Source organism: Belonocnema kinseyi, chromosome 6 (genome assembly GCF_010883055.1).
Source record: "Belonocnema kinseyi isolate 2016_QV_RU_SX_M_011 chromosome 6, B_treatae_v1, whole genome shotgun sequence".
In the NCBI taxonomy this organism is placed as follows: Eukaryota; Metazoa; Arthropoda; class Insecta; order Hymenoptera; family Cynipidae; genus Belonocnema; species Belonocnema kinseyi.
Genome location: NC_046662.1, coordinates 96,650,526 through 96,666,026, shown reverse-complemented (window position 1 = coordinate 96,666,026; position 15,501 = coordinate 96,650,526). Strand labels below are relative to the sequence as shown.

General features: G+C 32.2%; 1 protein-coding gene across 5 annotated transcripts in view; it reads right to left on the bottom strand.

Annotated features, from left to right (window-relative positions):
- Positions 1–5,420, bottom strand: part of LOC117175051 (transcription initiation factor TFIID subunit 6-like) — a 13,354-nt gene extending 7,934 nt beyond the window's left edge. For 3 of the 5 annotated variants that reach the window (XM_033364581.1, XM_033364580.1, XM_033364582.1), the window contains exons 1-4: positions 5,206–5,420; positions 4,727–4,934; positions 4,281–4,599; positions 732–1,135 (exon numbers count right to left, since the gene is read on the bottom strand). In XM_033364581.1, coding sequence (XP_033220472.1) covers positions 732–1,135; positions 4,281–4,599; positions 4,727–4,876 — 873 coding nt within the window. In that variant the 5' untranslated portion in view covers positions 4,877–4,934; positions 5,206–5,420. Of the gene's footprint in view, positions 1–731; positions 1,136–4,280; positions 4,600–4,726; positions 4,935–5,205 lie in introns of those variants that run through there. The other 2 variants (XM_033364585.1, XM_033364584.1) reach the window with 1 other exon arrangement.
- Between the last annotated feature and the right edge of the window lie 10,081 nt (positions 5,421–15,501).

The following is a 15,501-nucleotide window of genomic DNA, read 5'->3' as shown; positions in this document are numbered from 1 at the left end:
ACCTTATCATCTGCGAACGCTAACCCTCGTACCCTTACTGTTTCGAGATCCACACCCTCTTCGTCGAAGAGAGCCATTCTTAAACACTTGTCCATAAATACGTTTACTTCTATCTACCTTGTCAAAAGCTTTTTCTAGGTCAACAAATGCACAGAAAACTTTTTTTCTTACTCTTAAACTTTTTTCTGTTATTTGCCTTAAGCTAAATATTTGATCCGTACATGACCTTCCTGGCATAAACCCACTTTGGACTTCCCAGATCTTTGTTTCTGTTATTTTCATTACCCTACGAATAAGTATTTTTGAATATATTTTACTTACGGTGCTTAATAAGCTAATCCCTCTGTAATTATTGCACTCGCTTTTATCTCCCTGAATTGATAGTTGGAATATTTTTTTTTACATCTTTTATTATTAAGATTTGTACTTAAACGTAGTTTTCTTCTAAATTCCTTGAATTCTTTAGAATCATGGTAATTTAGCCGGGAATTCCAGGACTAAAAAATAATTCAAGCAATTCAACTATCTTAAGACTGTAGAAAAATTTCATGTAATTAAAAAGAATTAAAAATAATACAAGATATGCAAAGAACTCAAAATAAATCAAGTGAATTAAAGATGAAAAATAATGTACCCTAAAGCAAGGGCCAACTCAAAAAGGAGCGTGGTTAATTTAGGCGATTGTTATTCCTGGAAAGAAATTGCTTGAAACCAAGGTTTAATTCACTTACGTATTTTTCTAAATAAAGACTTTGATTGTCAAGTAGCGCCTTAACCATGCGCATGAGATAAATAAGAATAGCTAGATTATTTTGTACTACGTTCACTCGTACTCCTTCCGCAATAAATGTGCACATTCGAGCCAGCATTTCGTGTAAGCCTGGGTCAGCAGAAAGAGATTGCAATGCCTCAGCTCTACGACCTTCATCGGCACCAACACAAGCTTCCGTAATCTCTTTGTAATATAATTGTTGTTCCACACTTAATTCGTGAGTTGCTAATTGTTTAACGTGAACAGTCTCCACATTTCGTAGCTTTTGACTTTTCCCTCCACCACCTGGCTTGCCAACTCCCATATTTTGAGTCGTATTGTTGAGTTTCCTTGTAGGATCGACGCTTTCCAATTTCTGGATATCTGTAATGCAATTGATTACGTAGTTATTATTTGCTGCACCAAAAATGATCTTATAAATACAGGGCTCGGACTCACTATAGAGCAAAATCGAAATGTAATGGTTTAGGAATATAGAGTAAAAGTTTCTGATAAAGACCTCTATTTGTAATTTTTTCCCTTAACTTATAAAGTTAGATTAAACGCTACACGCATGAAAAATACATACAATAATAAACAGTTTGTAAGGATTTGAGTATTTTTCTTTCTAGTATAAACTCCTATGCATTTTCAGATTTTTTCAAGTTATAAGGCATATGCAAATTAAACAAAACAATATTTCTATTCAATTTCTAAAACCGAGGTTGCTACAGAATTTTGATATCTAAATCCAAGCCTTTTCCAGGTTTTTCAACGGTATTAAAAAAAGTTATAAACTTGACGCTGACAGTTCAATTTCAGAAAAACTAGAGACTTTCAGAGTAAGAGAAAAATAATACCATAAAATAATAATTAATGAAACACTACTTTGAAATACTTGCAAAGATGAAGAAATTCTTTGAAAAATAATTCTTACTTCACTGATTCCAATAAAATTACTCAAATAAAATAATAATTAATGAATCTCTGCTTTGAAATAATTGCAAATATGAAAAAAAATCTTTGAAAATTAATTCTTTTTTACTAATTGAAATAAAATTATTAAATTTTCTCCAAAAGTAATCAATTTAATTTTAAGTGTTTTTAAATCCTAGAAATTTCTGCACGTACTATTTTAAAACAAATTGATCCACGTCTAAAATATTTATTTCTGAAAGTTTAAACTCACCAACTTGCATTCATTAAAAAAAGGCAAGTTTACAGTTAATATCATGCATTTTGAATTGGAGATATCTGCATTACAATTTTTTTGTCAATTTAAAAGGTTTTTTTTTCGATTTCGAATAATTTCTAGACCCTATTTTTTGGCCAATTTAACTTTTTGCAAATTTGAAAATTTTCCGCTTTCCATTCCTTTTTAAGTTAAGCGTCATTCATTTTCAAACTCAAATTTTCTGTATTTGAGTTTTTATTACCTATCGGGATAGATTTATAATTTAAACTATTTGAAAGCAGAAAACTTTTGAATGTTCGGTATTAATAAAAAAATAAAGCTTTTACTTCGAATTTTTACTGTTTGAAGAAATTTATATTCAAGTATTATTAAATTTGGAACTTACTTATTTTTAAATTCCAATTTCATGTTATATTGTTGATTATGACAAAGGTTAATTGCTGACTTTAAAACTCTTTCAATTTGATATATGATTAATTTTGAACGATATTTAATTTTAAACATATCAACAGTTAAGACTTTCATTTAGAAATGATACCTTGAAACAGTCGATTAAAATATGAATTTGTCTACTTTTTAATAGTCGAATTTGAAATTATTTGATTTCGGGCGTTTTGTAATTTAAAATGCTGAACCAATTGTATTAAAAATATTTTCAACTAATTTGCCTAAACCTATACAATTGAGGCATCGGATTGCTGAACTGCATCTGCGCTTGATCAGTAGGCAGTAGAGAGCGGATGACGCATTCAGCGCTTCGTTAGAGGGAAAAACTCAATTTACAACGCAATTATCAACTTCTTTTTCTGTTAATAAATGACTAATCGACTTAAATTTTGCGTAGAAACATTCTCCCTAGACTTATGCGCAATGTCGGCTAATTCTTTATACACTTGGGAGTATTATATTAAAAATTCAGATCAATAGGTTGATATTTGCTCTATTAATTTGTCATTAAAATCTTTCTTATTCGACAGAACTTTTAATTCACAACGCGTTGCAACGTAAAAACGAAGAGTTTAAAGGAACATGTAATGATAAAATGTACGTGTGAAAAGCAAATTTCCACACAGAAATATTTATTTCACTTTAATACATTGTTAACGGCTTCTTCCTCATCACAGGTCATTATTAACAATCCTAATACATGCATTTGCACAGCTTTGGAAATATAGATATAAGATCCTTTATTCTTTACTCTACTTCTTCGGTTTTGTGTGCAATTACAGAATAGAGGCGTCACCTGTTTTTTGGCTGGAAAACCGTATTTTTCAGCAACAAACTATTAGAATCTTAAACTGAACGATAAATAAACCAATTTGACAAGACACAAGTTTAAAATTATTGTTACTTTTGTTACTAGGATATATTAAATATGGGTATATCACGATATCAGAATGATCATATTTAACTCACTGCTTAGGTGCTTTTAAACATCCAAACGGTCGGAAACACGTCTTTGACAGGGCACAAAAATAATTTTGTCAAAACCCTACCCTTTTCCAACATTTCGTGGGGGCGGGAAGGCACGCCTATGATCAGTAAAAAAAATAATGTTGGTCAAATCCCTACTCATTTCCAACTTCTCGTTAAATACGATCATTCCGATATATCGCGATAGAGCCATATTTGAGAAATCATAGTAACGAGAGTAACAATAATTTTAAATGTTTACTTATCAAACCGACTCCTTTATCATTCAACTGAAGATTCTAGTAGTTTCTTGGGAAAGAAAATTGTTTTTCCTATCAAAATAGAGGTGACGCCCCTATTCTGCAATCTAACCCGGTTTCGTATTTATTACACCCAAATAATCATTAAAAAAGACTTTCCGTTCTCACTAAGAAAATGCATTAGACTTTGCCACTTTTTTTCCTAAACGATACCAAAAGTTTCGGTCATTGGCATTTTTTCCAAATCCAAAGTTAAAGATTTTTCCATAACAAAAATTTCAGGAATTACATAAAATAAGAAAGCTTTTTAACTACACATTGACAAATCAAATATGGACTTATTGATCTGCATTTTTAATGTAATACTAAATTCGTCAATTATTAACAGAAAAACCAGAGGCATTTCTGCAATCGAGTGCCTCAATTAGACTTTGGGAATATTTTCTTGTACATATTTATGTACTCAATGTGGTAGATATGTTATTTTAGCCAATTAGCGAAGAAGTTAGAAAATATTTGTAAAGATAAAGTGAATAAATAGCGGCATTAGCAGCCAATTACGAGAACCTAGTGCCATTAGTGGTATCGTTAAAAAAACGTCAATAATAGCGTGCCTCCGAGCCCTGTAAATAGCATATGAATAAAGCAAATCAATAATCACCTTTTGAAACGGGCGGTGGGTTTTCCGGTATCGTAGGTTGCACGCCGTCGATGCAAAGCCAGTGAGATCGGAGAGTTACTTCCAAAGGTAATTTGGGCCAGCTTTGCCCACCAGATGTTGACAATACATCATTAAGGTCTATTTCCTTTTCCTCTACAAAATGTAATTCACGACCACCGCCAGACGCAAATCGAAAAGGAAGGTGGTCTTTGGCGAAGAATCCATACGTTGGTTCTATATTTTTGATTTTTAACGCGTGGTCCACGTCCTGCGTGGACAATCGTTGTCGCTTTCCATGCCTCATAAATTTAGCTGCATCCTATACAGAAAGTAGGAATATAAAAAAAACATTTCGTACCAAGGGGAGTGCCGCTTTTCAGGTCCAGCGACCTTCAATTGCGCAAAAAGATCTTACATAATTTTAAAATACGTCAAAAAGAGTAAACCTGTATAATTTCCTTTAGTTTGTAGCTCACATCCTCTGCGAGATCTTTTGCAGCTTCGTCTGGTAAATTTCCGATACCAATGCTCTCGGCAATCACTTTCATTGACTCTTGGGACAATGATGTTCCGTATACTGATTCGTTTTCCGTCATTGTGTACCCGGTTCTTCTGGCTGACCTCTAAGAGGAATATTTTTTAGGTGGAACACGTCTATAAAGATAAAATATATATGCAACTACAGCAAAGATTTGACCGAAATATTGTTAATATTCTATGTATAACCTCTTCAATCAAAAGTATAGAGCAATTAAATATAAATATTTCAATAAGATTGAAATTTTTTCTAAAAAAGGAAAACTACTAATCAGTCTATTTATTTTACTACGCTGTTCATAACAGGCATAACGTCATTCAAGAACCATTGAAAAATTGTATAAAAAAGATAAATGGAAAAGCGGCCGGTTTTCAAGCAGTCACTCACCTATTATTTCATTCGCTTCATTTTATTGGTAAAGGAAGGAAAATAAGGTGAATATTAAAAAAGTTTCACTATAATTCTTTCAGATTTCTGTATTTTTTCACCATAACAGTAAATAAATATCAGCGAACCACAAACTGCCACAAACAGTACAAGCATCTAACTTTCTTGCAATAACAGCGGCCATCTTGCTTGCCAGCGCAATCGCCAGTGGCTGTCATCTATCACGAATGGTCACGGACTGTGAGACTGTCATCCGTCAGCTGTCACTGTCGCGTGCATGGTCGGGTACATGATCCAAGCCTCATGGTCTAGTCGAAAAACGTTCACTTTTCGTCAGACTCGCGCATACCAGCTTCGTGGCCATCTTGGTTACCATTAAGGGTACTGTCACACCCATCGACATATCGAAATGGACCGGTAATGATGTGGCGAGAACGGTAATGGGCTCTAGAGAGAGAAGAAACATATGAGACGTACATCGACATATATAAATCGACCGGTAACGCTTTGGGGAGAACTGAAATGGGCTCTAGAGAGAGAAAAAACATATAAGATGTAGACCTGCCTTTATCTATTTCAGGACTCGTTAAGTGATTTGGTGGCCCCGGGTATTGCCTAAATATTCTGTACAGTTAATTAAAAAAAAGATAAACAATACATTCGAAATTTGAAGTTATAATAAATTGAATTTTAAAGAACATTCATGTAAAATAACCTGTTTCAGATAGATTTTTTTAAAAACTTGGTAACCTTAAAAACAATATTTACATTGTACAATAGCAGAAAACTTATTTATTTCACTTACAGAAATATATTTTCTTTGATGGCGCGACACAGGACATCAACACCGTATAAAAATAAAAAAACACTACGACTGAAAAAAGGAGTTTCCTGAAAAACTTGACAATTTCTGAAATACTCAATTCAGGGCTGGCTATTTTATCTCTTATTTTCACATTATATTAGAAAAATGAAACTCACAATCCTAATTGTCAATTTTAGCTATAAAAACATGGTTTATTTCATTACAAAATTAAGCAATATTTAAAATTCCCGCGCGATTTTAAATATGAATTTTAAATATAAATAATGAATTCTTCCTGAAATTGGATTGAAAATGCTACAATAATAATCTTGGCAACGCCCACAAACTACACAGGCTGCCACCATTTTTTATATTTATTTACAATAAATTATAAATAAATCAATTCTGAAAAGTGCGATAACGTCACATTATTGGGGCACTCGTGATTTATTTATAATTTATTTAATTATAATTTATTGTAAATGAATATAAAAAATTATGGCAGCCTGTGTAGTTTGTGGGCGCTGTCAAGAGGTTTATGTGGGGATATGTTTTCATACGTAAGTAAAGTTATTGAGTATAGTAAAATAAAAAATGTTACAACAAAAACAAAGCCTCAAAATATGAAGTTTTGTACCTGTGCAATACAAAGGGTTATTTTTTATGTTATAGAAATATTGGTCAAATTTTTGACAGTTTACATTATTTTTGAACTCACAAAACTATTATTATTGTAGCATTTTCAATCCAATTTCAAGAAGAATTTAAGGTTACCAAATTTTTAAAATAATCTAGCTGAAACAGGTTATTTTACATGAATGTTCTTTAAAATTCAATTTATTATAACTGCAAATTTCTAATGTATTGTTTATATATTTTTTATAATTAGCCGTACATAATATTTAGGCAATACCCGGGGCTACCAATTCACTTGACAGAGTCCTGAAATAAATAAAGGCAGGTCTACGTCTCATACATTTTTTCTCGCTCTAGAGCCCATTTCATTTCTTCCCAAAGCGTTACCGTTCCATTTCTATATGTCGATTGTCACACCTCTGCCTGCCTGCCCGGTGCAAGCAGGCAGCTGCCCGAGACCGTTCACACCTTGGTTTTTCCTTCTGTGGAATATCTTAAAATCGCGCGGGAATTTTAAATATTGCTTAATTTTGTAATGAAATAAACCATGTTTTTATAGCTAAAATTGACAATTAGGATTGTGAGTTTCATTTCTCTAATATAATGTGAAAATAAGAGATGAAATAGCCAGCCCTGAATTGAGTATTTCAGAAATTGTCAAGTTTTTCAGGAAACTCGTTTTGTCAGTCGTAGTGTTTTTTTCTTTTTATACGGTGTTGATGTCCTGTGTCGCGCAATCAAAGAAAATATATTTCTGTAAGTGAAATAAATAAGTTTTTCTGTATTGTACAATGTAAATATTGTTTTTAAGGTGAAATTTCAAATACGTACAGGAACCATCAGCTTACAGCAAACTAACTTGTAAAATGCAATGTATATACATATATCTTGGTTTCAGGATTAGTAGAAACAAAGTTCTGTGTTATAATACAAAGTAATCCAAATATATATACATATATATATATTTTTTAGATCGCAAACATGGATTACTCATACGAAGGCGTAAGATATTCAATATTTTTTCCATACCTCTAACTTACTTATTCGAGTACTGTAAAAATATTTCCGTGCATTATCCATTCTATTCCATTAATTTTGCACAAAGTTGACGAATCCTATACGAATTTGAAATTTCACCTTTAAAAAATATTTACATTGTAGAAGAGCATAAAAACTGATTTATTTCACTTACAGCAATATATTTTCTTTGATTTCGCGGCACAGGACACCAACACCAGATAAGAATAAAAAAACACTACGACTGACAAAATGACTTTTCTGAAAACACTTGACAATTTCTGAAATAATCAATTCAGGGCTGAGTATTTTATCTCTTATTTTTACATTATGTTGGAAAAATTTAACTCATTATCATAATTGTCAATTTTAAATATAAAAACTTGATTTATTTCATTTAAAAATTTTTTAATATTTAAAATTCCCGCGCGATTTTAGGATTTTCCATAGACGGAAAATCCAAGGTGTAAACGGTCTCGGGCAGCTGTCTGGCTGCACCTGGTGGGTAGACAAAGATGTGACAGTACCCTAAGGCTTATTATTCAATATGATGATTGACGGTGTAGCTGGTATCGCTTTTGATTGGCTGTAATTTTCTTTACTTGCGCAAGGATAGATCTAGAGTCCTTACCCGGTAAGAAGCTTTGCATTAAAAGGTATTAAAAATTTGGAATCCCTAAGAATGCTGTTTCTGTCCTTCGTTTATTAATCCTCATTTGGCAGCAAAAATAATAAGATTCCAATCTCTTTTAAAGCCGATCGGAGCTATCAGACGTAACCTCCAATAAATTAAAAACACAATTTTCGTTTGAAGCATTAAAACGCGCTTCAAAATCATGACATTTGCAAAATCTGAAAGGATTGTATACAAGAATATATTTCTTTATCTTGAAATGCTCGCTTTGTTCAAATATGATCAGTTACAAAAATATGTAAATATTTGACAAATCCTTTGTTTTAAAAAGCTTTTTATCTAATTATTTTTTCAAAAAACAGTAAATAAAAGTATCGAAATTTGCAAAATTAAAAGGGATTAAAATTTTTCTATTTTTTGGTTTCTTTATGGCATTCAGAAAAATATTGTCGCTGCTAAGTACAGAAAGGGATTCAATTGAAGAGATATATTCAACTGCTGTGAAATTCAAAACAGGAGGACAAAAACGGGATCCAGAAGTATTCAATATTTCTCACGTTTCCACTGGATGAATGCAATTTTTTAATACTTTTTAATGCAAGCCTTCTTACCGGGTAGGCTAAGGTACTATATTAGATGGGAATATGCAAGCTGTCGTTCTGGTTCCCCGCCAAATTCAAAATCGCTAAATTGATATCCAATTATATAAATACACTTGCATGATATAGATTATTTATTTTTAAAATATACTGAAGCATTGTTATCAAAACATAAATTATAAATAACATTACATGTGATATAATATATGAAATATTTATATTCGACTATACGATTTTTTAACCCACACATTTGCCAAAAAGTAGCTCTTGCAAAAATTATGATTGCAAACTAAATTCCACTCAGTTTCTAAATAGGCGTGCTCCAAAATTATAATCATATTATTTTTTAAATAAATATTAGCAAATAATAAAATAATAATAGACCATAGGTCAAACATTAATAAAATACTTTTTTAGTAGTTTATTATGGCAGCTATTTATATTTCACATCATGCGTCCTTTTTATTTGCGTGGGTTAATGTATCGTTTTGTAGAAAAACGGGTTCCTAGCCTTATTTTATTCTGGATCTCATTTCGCTTTAATATATCAAAAAAATGCCCATAGGCAATTTAATTACATGTAAAGATAATCTTCAGACCCCCTATATTTGAATTATATTGTGATAGTCATAAATATTAGTAATAACTTCGCATAATCTTGAATTTAAATTCGGTTTCTATTTGTCGCGTCTAAAATTTCTGATCCACATTGACAGTCTTTCTCTTCGCCTTAGTGGAAAATAGTAAAGTTTAAATCCATCCTCGCTTCTATTTTTACAAAACGGAGCACTGCAGCAGACCATTTTTCTTATATTCTAAACTTAATTTTAATTAATCTATATGACATGCTTATCGTTCTGTTTCCCGCGAACTATCCAGGAACCAGAATGGCGGTTGCATATTCCTGTCTAATATAGTACCCTAGGTAGGCCATGTGACGAGTGGGTCACGTGACCAGATTCCTACCTTACCGCCACCTTTCTTATTTCCCAACTTATTTTCACACTAAGTGCCACATCGAGTTGAAAATTTGGGATAAATTAAACTTTAATAATTATAAAAAAAACAAAAAAAAATGATTTATAACAAAAAACTTTTTTCATCATTATACAAATTTAGAACCAGACCCACCATTCTTAATGCTTCTTGCTTAGTATCAAAAATTTTTAACTCGATGTGGCGTTTCGTGTGAATATAAGTTGGGAAATAAAAAAAGTGGCGGTAAGGTAGGAATCTGGTCACGTGACCCACTCAGCAAAGGGTACTCAATTCTGATTGTTGCCCCTCATGGACATAGGAAACAAGGGACTCGGCATGCCATTGCGGGGGTGATGCAATGAGGGGGGGAGGTCCGCCATATTTTGACGTCCCGCGACAAACATGGCAGCGCCCACATGTTTATATTTTCATGCACAGTTTGTCGGCAAAAATGCTCGTGCGCATAATCAAATGGCGCATCGTAAGACGGCGACTCTCCCCACTCATGGAATTCTCCCCCTACCTGTTGGCGCTGTACCGTAAACGCTCTTTTACACTTTACGTTAATCGGTCGTCGACTGACCAACTTATCGGAATATCCATTCACACCTTCGAAAAATTCAATTAAATCTAGTAATATTTTAGTTGTCTTCTGAAAGTCACTGAAAGCTTACTAAAATATTACTCGATTTCTCTGAATTTTCCGTTGGTGTGAATGGACATTCACACCAATGGTCGGTCGACGACCGAATGACGGGAGGTCAAAAAGAGCCTTTACTAGTTGACCTTTCATTAATTTTGATTGGCTTGAGTTGGTGCGATTTTTAAATTACAATTATATTTGCAAGAGAATTAATACAGAATAAAAAAAACACTCGTCTCACAAACATTCTTGATTATTGGGGATGTTAGGTATTAAGGTTAGGGAAGAATAATATTTATTTTGAAACACATATAATACTTCAAAAATTTCAAAAATAGGGGCATTAATAAAAAACAACACTTATCAAACTTTTCGCGCCCCATTAAAATATGTAAGTTCCGGTACAGCGGCGAACATAGGAAGGGGGAGCGCGTCTCATCTTGCGTGTGTTAGATCATCGTCGGGTATGCTGCCAGGATAGTACACCAAAATATTTTACGTATTTTACGTACTTCTGGTTTTCATGGAGGAAGTATATTCAAATTTGTGAAATAAAAAAAAAGACAATGTCACTTTCTTTTAAAAAAATTTTCTTTATTACCCTGTGTTTTGAACTCCGATATTTCAGGTTGGGCTGGTGATTCGTGATGTCCGCAAATCGAGGGACGACATGAAATTATATTATTTTAATTATCTTCGTAAAGAGTGATTTTTTCAGTGTTTTTAAATATTAATTTTATAATCAAAAGCTATTCAACTGAAGAATAAAGGTGTTACTGAAAAATCATCGAACCCAGATAGCACAGATAATTCCTGGTTTGAATTAATCGTTGATTTAATTTGACACATCGAGTTGGTATCCTGGTTACCAATCAATAAAAATTGTCATAAGCCAACAAAGTAACTAGAAATGAATGAATCCTATAAAAATATTAATTTCACGATTAATTCAAAACAGTCCCACGTGAAAAGGTACACTAAGATATTGAAAGTCTAAGCTGATCGAGATTATTAGGCATTTTCACCCTACCAGAACCTACTGGAAATCTAGATTGTTTTTAGATACTTTGCAAAAATACAACATTTCTAAGTTGCTTGAAAAATTTGTTGAGCCTTTAAAGAATATTTGAATATAAAAACTATTATATTAGGCATTTTCACTTCATCGTCAGCTAACTTCACTTCGTTGAATACTGAGGGGGGAAACAATTAAATAAATGCATGGGACAAAACTATTTTTCAAATACACTTATATGGAAAAAATTAGTTTTTACGAAGATATTAGCAAAATAGGACAAAAATGGACGGAATCCCATGTATTTGGATTTTGGTCAATTTTTTCTCCTCAGCAATCAACGAAGTGAAGTTTGCTTGTGATTAAAGTGAAAATACCACGATCGTATACAGGCATGTCTGGAGACTCTCGTGGTGGAGAAGTTCCTTTACGTGACCAAAAAGTTTCGCTCTTCTGCCACCACCCGATATGGCGCACTAGTCGAGTAGTAAAAAGTTTGAAATCATAAACACGTTTTCTAGCCTCAAAGTCGGAGTAACATTGACACAACCATATTATCTTGATGCAGTTCACTGAAGATGTTCAATCTCGAAATGAACTGCGGTTTGCAATATAAGGACATAAATATCGAATGCAATATGCAATATGCAACTTTGCTTATCAATAAGTTTTTTTTATCGAGATTCTTTACTTTCATTAAATTTCCGACATTCCAATTCCAATATAATTATAAATATTAACATATCTCGTTGCTAATGCACCGAATTAAAAATATGAATCAATTAAAATAATTTGTAATTGTTTCGTATTTTTGAAAGTCACTTCATTACATTTATTTCTAATCTTATAATGTTTAAGCTTTACTGTGCGAATATTACTTTGATTAGGTTTTAAAATACATCTATATCTGTTGAAAATATTGATTTTTTTCACTAAAAAATTTCAAATTAAACTTCGGATCTGTGTATACGACCGTAGACAATACCTAATTCAAGTCTGAAATGCGTACAAACTTGAAAGCTGGTAAGTTATAATATACTCTTAGGCAATTCCTAGCTACAAATACTTCCGGACTTACGTAACATAAGTATTTTCCCTATTTATAAAAAAAATTGTTAAGTTTAATTATTATTTCTAATTATTTGGCACTATCAAAATTATCTTTAATATTTGGCACCCTTAGATTGCCTTTAAACGAAAGCCAGGAATGGGATTCCGGTGCGCTCTAATCTAGTTGATCAAATCTTAACTAAATCGCGTTTTAAAGAACTCAAACTCAAGCGCTCGATGTTGTATTTATCTCGCGCTTCGCGCTCGATTATTTATTTACCTCGCGCTACGCGCTCGGTCTTTATATTTTCGCGCATTCTTGCGCAAACATTTTAAAATTAAGACTCAAAACATCCACGACTGTAATTTTGTAATTATGAATTCTCTTTCGTTAAAAGAGAGTTTGAGCACACCTACGGCACGCGACTGATGGCAATCGCACTCCGCACTTGGTTTTTGCATTTCTTCCGTATTCGGGCACAGACCTTTGAAAATCAAAGGTGAACGGACCGAAAACTGTAATTTTGTGATTTTGAACTCTCTTCTGTTAAAGCTCTTTTGGCTTTAACGAACACATTCTCATCACGTATCTCGTGCTTCGCACTCGATTTTGTCCAGCATGTAAACTTTTCTACAATATACATAACACTTTTATATCAATTACAATACATTTTTTATGTAACTCTGCCTGGGATTACTTATTAAAAAATTGCAAAATAAAAAGCAAATTGTATTTATCATGATTCTTTTTGTATTTGTTTCTTATTTTGCTTTAAATTGTATTCTAAACTGCTCTGAAACATCTATCATTTCAATAAATGTATATCATTACAATTCGTAATATGCATAAAAATTGAATCATACTAATTCTTATTTCCTTGTTTTTATAATTTTTTTTAATGTTGTTTTTTACGATTAAATAAAAACTTTCCAGGGCGCGCAATTTGAGCTTTTTCATTTTTTTCGTATCTTGTATAGTTTGACAAAAAAAATGGAATTTTTGAATTTTTCATTATTTTTGGTACGATCAAATTTGGAATGTTCAACTTTTCGACTAAATTAAAAAAGTTGTTATCGTAGTCCTGTAGGGCTTTCAAAAAGCAAAGTTTTTCTTCTCCTGGCTTTTTTCATATCATGCGTTGTTTGGCTTAGAATGAGCATTTCAGTTTGTTTTTTTGGATTTTGAAAATGCTCTAACTCTGATAATTTTCTTTTTATAAAAATAAGTTATGGGGATAAATTGTTTGAGTTTCTGAGTACTATGAATAAACGTGCATAGAATTTTTACATCTTGAAAAAATGTGGTTTAAAAATTTGTTTGTACGAACAAATTTGGAATTTTCAACTTTTTGAACAAATTGAAAAACTTGTTATCATAATCTTGTAGGGCTTTCAAAAAGCAATGTTTTTCTTCTCCAGACTTTTTTTCGTATCATGCGTTGTTTGGCTGGCTAACGAACTTGACCTTTAGTTTAGGACACGAAACGAGTGTAGCAAAGGGCAATCTAATAGATTACTTTTTTCAAAAGTTGTCGTGTTCACAGCCAGGCTGTGGACATTTGACAAAAACTGGGAGGGGGGGGGGGAATTTTACGCAAATCTAATACCTTCTCTGATGAGAATGTAATAATGCAAAAAAGTTTGCACTTTCGGCAAAATCGAATGCGAAGTACGAAATACATAATGAGAATGTGTTCGTTAAAGCTGAAGGAGGTTCGACAAAAGAGGATTCTCAATTGCGTTGTTTGTCAAAAAATTAATCTTTTTAGTTTGATTCATTTACGAATAAACAAAAACTGCGCATCCTATAAAACAGTAATAAGAAAAATTTTTAGCCTTTTTTTGGATAAACAAGTTTTTTTTGTAGCTTATATCGTTAGTCCAAAAATTGAATTTATTTTTAATTTTTAATATCCTTTTTTACGACTAAAAACAAAAACTACGCATCCTATCGAAAAGTAATGATTTAAAAACAATAAAATTCTAAATTCTCGACCAAATAAAAAAATTCGTTATGACAATTTTGTAGGGCTTTCAAAAATTAACGTTTTTTTTTCTCTTGATTTTTGTTCATATCATGCGTTGTTTGGCTTAAAATGTTCATTTTAGTTTGTTTTTTTGGATTTTAAAAATGCTCTAATTCTGGTAATTTTCTTTTAATAGAAAAAAGTCATAAAAATAAATTGTTTGAGTTTCTGATTACTATAAATAACAGCACATAGAATTTTGAAATCTTGAAAATGTGGCTTTAAAGATTTTTGAACGATCAAATTGGGAATTTTCAACTTTTCGTCCAAATGAGGAAAGTTGTTATGATAATCTTGTAGGGCTTTCAAAAATCAACTTTTTTCTTCTCCTGACTTTTTTTCATAGCATGCGTTGTTTGGGTTCAAATGTTCATTTTAGTTTTTTTTTTTTGGATTTTGAAAATGCTCTAACTCTAATGATTTTCTTTTTATAGAAAAAAGTCATTGAAGTAAATTGTTTGGGATTTTGAGTACTATGAATAACCGTTCATAGAATTTTGAAATCATGAAAAAATTTGGTCTTAAAAATTTTGAAAACGTGCTCACTTTTTGAATTTTGATCCAAAATAGCTGTTTCACGAACTTGTTCTTTCTTTTTAGGCCTTAAAAAAGTGTGCCAAAGCAGAATCAAATCTCATCAATTTTTGGGAAGTTATCGTGCCTACAGAATACTGACTACAGACAGACAAACACCTTCGTAAAAATCGTTTTTTCTGACTCAGTGGGTCTCAAAACGTGGAGATTTTATGAAAACCGACAAAGTGAAATTTTACATAAAACCAATACCTTCTCATTACCAGGTGTATACATATGAAACCGGTATTGCCATCTAGCGGCCAGTAGGCACACTTGTAGGCACTGTCGGAACTTACCATTTGTGCTAATTGGCGTA